The sequence below is a fragment of the Coenobita brevimanus genome, chromosome 11 (assembly GCF_032717465.1).
Source record: "Coenobita brevimanus isolate Jiangsu-jjx chromosome 11, ASM3271746v2, whole genome shotgun sequence".
Classification (NCBI taxonomy): domain Eukaryota; kingdom Metazoa; phylum Arthropoda; class Malacostraca; order Decapoda; family Coenobitidae; genus Coenobita; species Coenobita brevimanus.
The window spans coordinates 10,469,096-10,478,582 of record NC_136964.1 but is presented as its reverse complement, the minus strand read 5'-3'; the positions used below and the strand labels follow the sequence as shown (position 1 = coordinate 10,478,582).

At 41.7% G+C, this 9,487-nt stretch overlaps 1 protein-coding gene across 1 annotated transcript in view; it reads left to right on the top strand.

Annotated features, from left to right (window-relative positions):
- Positions 1 to 2,099: 2,099 nt before the first annotated feature.
- The window catches only part of LOC145410995 (uncharacterized), a 71,580-nt gene continuing 64,192 nt past the window's right edge, over positions 2,100 to 9,487 (top strand). Inside the window, exon 1 of the mRNA XM_080281057.1 lies at positions 2,100 to 2,180. Coding sequence (XP_080137183.1) covers positions 2,100 to 2,180 — 81 coding nt within the window. The remainder of the gene's footprint in view (positions 2,181 to 9,487) is intronic.

The window sequence follows — 9,487 nt, the reverse complement described above, 5'->3', positions numbered from 1 at the left end:
GATGGAGGGATGGGGTGGAGAGGTATATGAGAGAGGGGGGTGTGAGTTGGGAGCAGGGCAGTGAAATGGCGGGGGGCAGGGCGACTTGGAGGCGATTTGTTTGTGGCCACCCCAAACGGGATTGAGGCGTCTGGCAATAGATAGATAGATAGATAGACTTTCCATGAAGTATAATTCAGTGTGAAGCTTTGTTGCACCTCACACTGCTATTTTGTTGTTGTTGTTGTTTTTTCTGCTTTTTCTTTTAATGCAATAAGAAACAGTATTTTTTATTACCCCTTTGGGGGGGGGGGTGTCTGTACCCGGGGTAAAAAAACACATATCTATACTGGAGTTACAAAAGCAGGCAGGTCCTGTCTCTTGGTTTGGCTCTTAAGGGTAATTGTCACTGATCACCTGAAAACAGAATGAATGCAATTGATTCAAAGCACCTGGAATGGCAGTACTTAAACAAAAAAATGAGAGAAAATGTTAAGAAAAGAAAACAGAATTCTTCGTTTGACCATAACCCGTCACCAAATCACTGTTGGGCAAATCTGTCTGCACATAGTATGGAGTATAGGTAGGCCTGTCACCACACCAGAACCTTGACAAATTAGGCAACAGGTAAAGACTGGCTGGGCTGTCTTACTCTTTACCCAACTTGCCCTATTCTTTCTTTCTTTCTCTCTTTCTTTCTTTTTCTTTTTTCCTCGATTTATTTTATCTCCCTAGCACCTCCTTTTGCTGGATATTTGGCCAAGGAGTTTTATTTTTAGTCTGCTAACGTGACCGAGACGAGTGATAGGCCTCTGTTTCCTCCTTTCTTCTTCTCCTTTCTTTCCTTTTCTTCTATTCTTTCCTTCGTTCCTTCCTTCCTTCCTACTTTTGTCTTTCCTACCTACCTATCTATCTTCCTTCCTTCCTTCCTTCCTTCCTTCCTACCTACCTACCTACCTACCTACCTACCTTCTTTCCTTCCTTCCTTCCTTCCTGCTACCTTCATTCCATCCTTCCTTCCTACTACCTTCATTCCATCCTTCCTTCCTACTACCTTCCCTCCTTCCTTCCTTCCTTCCTATCTACCTACCTACCTACCTTCTTCCTGCCTGCCTGCCTGCCTTCCTTCCTTCCTTCCTTCCCTCATTTATTTAATTTCTTTATTTATTATTAGTAATTGCTGATTATTTATTTATAGTAATTGCTGATTGGTGGTTGGTGGGGGCGCTCACCATTCACTCACACGATTAGGTTTGCTCTCCGGTGTCTGCCCTCTCCTTTCCTCCATCCTTCTTTCCTTCAATCCTCTTCTGTCTTTCTTTCCTTCATTCTTTCCTCGTCCTTCTGCCTACGGGTGACTCTACACTGAGTGACAAGCCAAATGGTTTCCTGTACACCAGGAAACCATTTACTACGCTGGGTGGTAACCATATACCCAAATTTTGGCGCCTGGTGGTTTAGTGGGTAATTACGGCGCTCCAATCGAATTGAGCCGGTGCAGGTTTATATCCAAGGGATGGTTGGGGTTGATTGCTGACGTAATGCCACTCAGGGATGAGTGAGGCTGGTCACTCTCATCTTAAATGTCAGGACCAACTTGCCTAGCCCCGGCCTCCTACGGTCCTCATGGGGCAACGTAAGACTGGATGATGAATGAATGATGAATTGATGATAATTTATAGTGTAATTATTAAATCTTGCCGCAGCCGTGTGTGAAGTGCTGATGTTATTGTCAGTATTATAAATGAGTCTCTCTGTCTGTCTCTCTGTCTCTCTCTCTCTCTCTCCCCAGGTCCACCTACGCATATCCCTCGCCAGGTGGGGGGGGGGTCAGGGACGGTAGCTACGCATCCCTGGTCCTTGCTATCTATCTGTCTATCTATCTATCAAAATTTATCTGTCTATCCCTAATTCCTCTTCTCCTTACAGGTCTCCACGAGCGTATATGATTTATCTCACACACATTCTATCTGCCTATCCATCTGACTATCTATCTATCTATCTATCTATCTAATATCTCTCTCTCTCTCTCTACAGGTCCTCATACGTAATATCTCCCGGCAGTTAAGGGTCAGGGACGGTAACTACACATCCCTGGCCCTTGTTACCTTCACTACACCATGACGCCTCCACACACACCTACGCCCCTCTACGCCATCCTCATCCTCTGCGTCCTCTCCCTTACACCCGCGCACGTACAGGTGAGAGCACGGTGTGTGTTTGGGTGGAGGTATTTTGTGTGTGTGTTTGGGGGTGTCTTTGTTGTGGGTTGTGGTGATGGTGTTGTTATTATTATTATTATTATTATTATTATTATTATTATTATTATTACTACTACTACTACTACTACTACTACTACTGTTATTATTATTATTATTATTATTATTATTATTACTACTACTACTACTACTACTACTACTACTACTGTTGTTATTGTTATTATTATTATTATTATTATTATTATTATTATTATTATCATTACTACTACTACTACTACTGTTATTATTGTTATTATTATTATTATTATTATTATTATTATTATTACTAGTACTACTACTACTACTACTACTACTACTACTGTTATTATTGTTATTATTACTATTATTATTATTATTATTGTTATTATTATTGTTATTATTATTATCATCAGTACGAGTAGCAGTAATCACCATATTGTTTTATATTATTATTACTAATTATTATTATTATTATTATTATTGTCATTATCTGAAATTCTTTGTGAGTTGTAATTTGTGGTGTGTGTGTGTGTGTGTGTGTGTAAACCACGTGACATACAGAAAACGATATAACGCCTCTAAAATATAAAAAAAAAATAATCTTGATGAATTTCAGACATCTTCGTACCTTGTCTCAAAATCGAATGTACGGTGAGGGTGCCCAGAAGTTCATTGACATTCGTTCGGATATTATTTCTGTTTTTTTAGGTGTAATGATTTTAGTCTGCATTCCACTACACTTGTCGTGAATTGGTGTGTGGGGGGGTAGGTGTGTGTGTGGGGGGAGGGGGTAGGTGTGTGTGTGTGTGGGGGGGTGGTAGGTGTGTGTGTGTGTGTGGGGGGGGTAGGTGTGTGTGTGTGTGTGTGTGTGTGTGTGTGTGTGTGTGTGTGTGTGTGTGTGTGTGTGTGTGTGTGTAAAAGGGAGAGAGAGAGAGAGTTTGTGTATGTTGTAAAGTGATGATGATGATGGTGTGTGTGTCTGTGTGTGTGTGTGTGTGTGTGAGAGAGAGAGAGAGAGAGAGAGAGAGAGAGAGAGAGAGAGAGAGAGAGAGAGAGAGAGAGATCCCGAATGTCATGCATCATAGTATGTGTTGTGATGAATTTTGTGTGTATGTATGTATGTATGTGTGTGTGTGTGTGTGTGTATGTATCAGTGTGTGTATGTGTAAGTATACGGTATATGTAAACAACCATACAAATTATAAGCATTATGCAGATAGACAGACAGATAGATAGATAGATAGATAGACTCGTAAGTAGATAGAAAAGGTAGCCAGATAGATAGAACCTCGCTGGTAATGGAGGTAAATAGATCGATTAATAGACAGAAAATAGATAGACGGATAGATAATAGTACGGATAGACTGATTGGCTGATAGATAGATAAGTATAATAAATCCACAGATAGATAGAGATAGATAGAAATATTTAAGATGTTTGGTCATATCGTTAGGTTTAATATATATGTAAAGGAGAGGCGTGGATAGGGAGGAAGAGGAGGAGGTGTGATTCTGGAAGGAGGAAGAGGAAGAAGAGGAGGAGGAGGGAGGAACAAAGGAAAGGAAGAGGAGGAGGAGGAAGAAGAGAAGAGGAGGAGAAGACATAGATAGTAATAATAATAATAATAATAATAATAATAAATGTAGAGAAGAGTAAAGTGATGGTTATTGAGAGAGAAGGTGACTCCCAGTGTGATGTTACAGTGAATGGAGAGAGACTGGAATTGGTGAGAGATTCAAATACCTGGGAACAGTGATAGGAAAGAGAGGTAAATGTGCAAAAGAAGTTGAAAACAGAGTGACACAAGGAAGAGAAGTAGCTGGTGCAATGAAGGCCTTGATAAGAAACAGAGGCTTGAGTGTTGCAGCTGCACGAGGCTTACATGAGGGAGTGTTAGTGCCAACTCTAACGTATGGATGTGAGACTATGGTGTGGCATGAAAATGAAAAGTCAAGAGTGAGAGTAGTGGAGATGGGACTGCTGAGGAATGTATGTGGAGTACAGAGGGTGGATAGGATACGAAATAATGTGATTCGTGAAAGGTGTGGAGTGAGGAAGTCTGTGGACACCAGAATCGAAGAGAGTGTACTGAGATGGTATGGTCATGTGGAGAGAATGGATAACACTAGAGTGGTGAAAAAAGGTATATCTGAGCGAATTTGAAGGAGGGAGGAGGAGAGGTAGGCCAAGGAGAAGGTGGAGAGATATGGTGGATGAGTGTGTGAGGAAGAGAGGTTTGGAAGTCGGTGTGGCTAGGGAACTGACAAGAGATCGAGCTAGCTGGATGAATGTTGTGAGAAGTGCATGATCAGGGATTTTGGCACCTCTTGTGAGCATGGCAGCGTCTGGATTGACTCGATCGGATACGTTTGTGTGAAGCTGCAGAATGTGGTGAATATTTTTGGCGTATCCGGTAGAGCCAGGATTCCGGGGGCTTGAATGATGAGTGAATGGAAGTGTGGCCTATTTGGCTTGGGCAAGTTTGTGCTGTCTGGACACTGCTACTCCTCACCCTGCCCTTGGGTGGGAAAGGAGGTCCGGATGATAATAATAATAATAATAATAATAATAATAAAAGACAGCGTGATAATAATAACCAGTAAACATATTTAATATCGATATATGGAAACTCTCTCTCCCTCTCTCTCTCTCTCTCTCTCTCTCTCTCTCTCTCTCTCTCTCTCTCAAAAACTTGTGCAATTAGAGAGAGGAAGGTCCTATTAATATTAATGCCTGAAATACTGAGGACGGTAAAGGCAGTGTGGTCTGTCTATCTGTCTATCTATCTATCTATCTATCTATCTGTCTGTCTATCTATGTCTATCTATCTACCTACCTTCCTATCTGTCTATCTATCTATCTATCTGTCTATCTGTCTATCTGTTTAACCTATTTACTTTGAGCGGAGGGCTTCAGGTTAGGCAGAGATAGATAGACAGATGGATAGATAGATAGATAGATAGATAGATGAAGTGTGGGAATGGGTGTATAAAAAGTTATTGAATATTATACCCTAGCACCAGATCAGAGAGAGAGAGAGAGAGAGAGAGAGAGAGAGAGAGAGAGAGAGAGAGAGAGAGAGAGAGAATCCTGGCATATCCCATCTTTATGCTGGTATGACTGCATGTAAGCAAGAGTTTATGACCGGAGAGAGAGAGAGAGAGAGAGAGAGAGAGAGAGAGAGAGAGAGATTGCGAAGATTGTGCTGTCGACTCCAGTTTGGTGTAAGCTGGTGTATTGCGCGTGTGTGTGTGTGTGTGTGTGTGTGTGTGAGAGAGAGAGAGAGAGAGAGAACATTCTGGTATAAATCAACTTTAGCCTCTCTCTCTCTCTCTCTCTCTCTCTCTCAAATTTACGACCCGTGTTGACTGGATCGCTCTCCGGAACTTTGTAGTGTAAGCGACCAGCCCGCCAGAGGGTGTGTGTGTGTGTGTGTGTGTGTGTGTGTGTGTGTGTGTGTGTGTGTGTGTGTGTGTGTGTGTGTGTGTGTGTGTGTGTGTGTCTGTGTGTGTGTGTGAGAGAGAGAGAGAGATTGTATGTGTTGTAAAGTGGTGATGGTGTGTGTGTGTGTGTGTGTGTGTGTGTGTGTGTGTGTGTGTGCTGTATCACCGCGATCTGGGGCCGTATTCTCGTCTCCCAAGCACCTCTCTCATAGCGATTTAGTTTTGGATAGGACTGGTTAATATCCGTGTACGTTATTTGTTGGTGGTAAGTTCTGGCGACCGTCATCCACTCACTTGATGTAGTGCTGCCTATTTCTTCCTTCACCGTTATCATTCTTTTTCTGTGTCTGCCCTCCTCTCTTCCTATTTCTCACCATCATCCACTCACTTGATGTAGTGCTGTCCACTTCCTCCTTCACCTTTATCATATTTTTCTCTGCCCTCCTCTCTTCCAGTCTTTCACCATCATCCACTCACTTCATGTAGTGCTGCCTATTTCTTCCTTCACCTTCATCACTCTTTTTCTGTGCCTGTCCTCCTCTCTCCCTATTTCTCCCATCTTTCCTGTCACTTCTTATTGCTTTTCTTTCCTTTTCAATTGACTTTACATTGAGTGACAAGTCTAATGGTTTCCTGTAAGCAAGGAAACCATTTACAACGCTGGGTGGTAACCATATAACCAACCCATACGTGTTCCCTACGTGTCAACAAGTGGGTTGGTGGAGGGTTAGTGCCCCTCCCCGTAAAACAACTAACTCAAAGACAAACGGCCACCCCTTACGGGATTATGGCGTCTGGCTAGAGAGAGAGAGAGAGAGAGAGAGAACTGTAGATAGATAGATAGATAGATAGACTTTATATATGAAAAGTATGGCTAACACCTCATCCTTTGCGACTTAGTTTTGGATATGGCTGGTTAATATCCTTGTGAACGTTATTCATGCTGAGTATGGCCATATTGGAAGAATTTATGTTAACACGGAAAGGGGTGGTAAGGTGTAAGAAGTTAAATAAATCGCTTAGGAAGAGGTGTTAGGGCGCTTGCATCACTGAGTTACTTACGCCTATGGAAAGTTAACATTATTTATATTATTATTACTAATTCCGGCTCTCACTGGGTAATGCAGGTGGTAATCGAATAATAGACGGATAGATAGATAGTAGTACAGGTAGGCTGATTGGTTGATAGGTAATACAAGAGCAAATTCAGCTTATGGTAAATAGTGATATATAAGTCAAATTCCTTTTTATATTTCTTTTTTCTTTTCATATTCTCTTCACCGATTTACTTTGCATTTCATACCGTAACATTTTCCTCTGTTAACACCTTTTATATGGCGATTTATTTTATGATTTACTCATCAATATCTTCTTTATGTTAACACCTTTTATTTAGCGATTTATTTTTCATTTTGCACATTAATATCTTCTTTATGTTAACACCTTTTATATAGCGATTTATTTTGCGTTTTACCCATTAATATCTTCTTACACAATTTTTTCTTTATGTTAACACCTTTTATATAGCGATTTATTTTGCTCTTTACACATTAATTTTTTTCTTTATGTTAACACCTTTTATATAGCGATTTATTTTGCTTCTTACTCATTAATATTCTTATGTATATTGGTTTGTTTGTTTGTTTGTTTTATTTTGGTGTTGTTTGTATATAGGTATAGAGGACTTGAGAGAGAGAGAGAGAGAGAGAGAGAGAGAGAGAGAGAGAGAGAGAGAGAGAGAGAGAGAGAGAGAGAGAGAGAAAGGGTACAAAATCCCACACTGGCAGACAAAAAAATATTTATTCCAAACAGATTCGTCGACAGCTGTGGGCCTCACTGGGTAATGCAGGTGGGGATCGAATAATAGACAGAAAATAGATAGACCGATAGATAGATAGTAGTACAGGTAGGCTGATTGGTTGATAGATAATACAAAAGCAAAGAGTAATGAGAAGCTGTCTGTATGTAAGGTGACCACACTTTACCCCAACCACACCTGATCTGACCTCACCTGACCCTCCCTCTACTGTGTCCACGACCTGAGTTAGGAATTATAAGGGGAGGCAAGGACCTGGCCACTAATCCTCTGTCTATCTATCTATCTATTGCCGGACGCCATAATCCCGCAAGGGGTGGCCATTTGACTTTGAGTTATTTGTTTTACGGGGAGGGGCACTAACCCTCCACCAACCCACTTGTTGACACGTAGGGAGCACGAATGGTTTGGTTATATGGTTACCACCCAGCGTTGTAAATGGTTTCTTGGCTTACAGGAAACCATTTGACTTGTCACTCAATGTAAAGCCACCTGTAAAGGAAAGAAAAGTAATAAGAAGTGACAGGAAAGATGGGAGAAATAGGAAGAGAGGAGGACAGGCACAGAAAAAGAATGATACAGGCTAAGGAAGAAGTAGGCAGCACTGCATCATGTGAGTGGATGATGGTCGCCACAACCTACCACCTTGTATCACTGGTGCTAATTTCATGTTGCTGTAGTTTCTTGCGTTTTAAGGAGATACGCAGCATCGCATAATGACGAAAGCAGGGCACAAGATGGGGGAAAGTGACCAGCAAGAAGTGGATGAATGTGTATTAACGTGGGATCCAAAATGGCTGAAGAGTCAAACTGTCGTGACCATGAAATAGGATAGAAAGAGAGAGAGAGAGAGAGAGAGAGAGAGAGAGAGAGAGGGCCTAAGGAACACAAAAGCAAGAATGTGAGGGCTGTTGCACGCTTAATTGCACTTGTTGCAAATGTGGCACCGTAATGCAGGCACACTTAGAGAGAAAATGAATGGGCGGAGGAGGAGGAGGAGGAGGAGGAGGAGGAGGAGGAGGAGGGAGAGGGGGAGTGAAGTGGGGTACAAGAGTGAGGATGAGGAGGGAGGTAAAATGCTTTCTCCTCTCCCTTTCTCTCCCCCTTCACCCTCCTCCTTGCTTGAGTTACTGCTTGACTTCTTTACCTTCTCTCTCTCTCTCTCTCTCTCTCTCTCTCTCACCAACCTTTACCATCCTCCCCATTCTGCCTCTATCTATCTATCTATCTGTCTATCTATCACACCTCCCAACCATTAGCATCCTCCCTACCCTGCCTCTCTGTCTATCTATCTATTTATCTATCTATATCTACGCATCGGTATCTGTCTACGTCTCTGTCTATCTTTCTATCTATCTATATAACCTACGTATCACTATCTCTACGTCTGTCTATCTATCTATCTATCTATCTCAGCCCTACTCTCCCTGCTTAACTTTGCACCTCTGTCTATCAATCACTCAATCAGTCTCTCTCTCTCTCTCTCTCTATCTATCTATCTATCTACCTATCTATTTCAGCCCCTGCCTCCCTTCTTCATCCTCTGCACCAGCCAAGTGGGTCAATTGTCCACGAACAGTTTTAAGACAATACGCCTTGGACAAAACCTACTTCTGACCCACCCCTGGCACAATTACAGGGGACTGGCTCTATCAATCTATCTATCTGTCTGTCTATCTATCTGTCTGTTTGTATTTCTGTATCTATCTGTTCGTCAATCTATCTTTCTCTTTTATATATATGTGATGATGGTGGTGGTGGTGGTGATGATGATGATGATGGTGATGATTATGATAGTGATGATGATGGTGATAGTGGTGATGGTGGTGATGATGATGATGGTGATAGTGGTGGTGGTGATGGTGGTGATAATGATGATGATGGTGGTAGTGATGATGATGATGATGGTGGTGGTGGAAGTGGTAATGATAATGAAGATGATGGTGATGATGATTATGATGGTGATGATGATAATAATAATAATGATGATGATGATGATGATAATGATGATG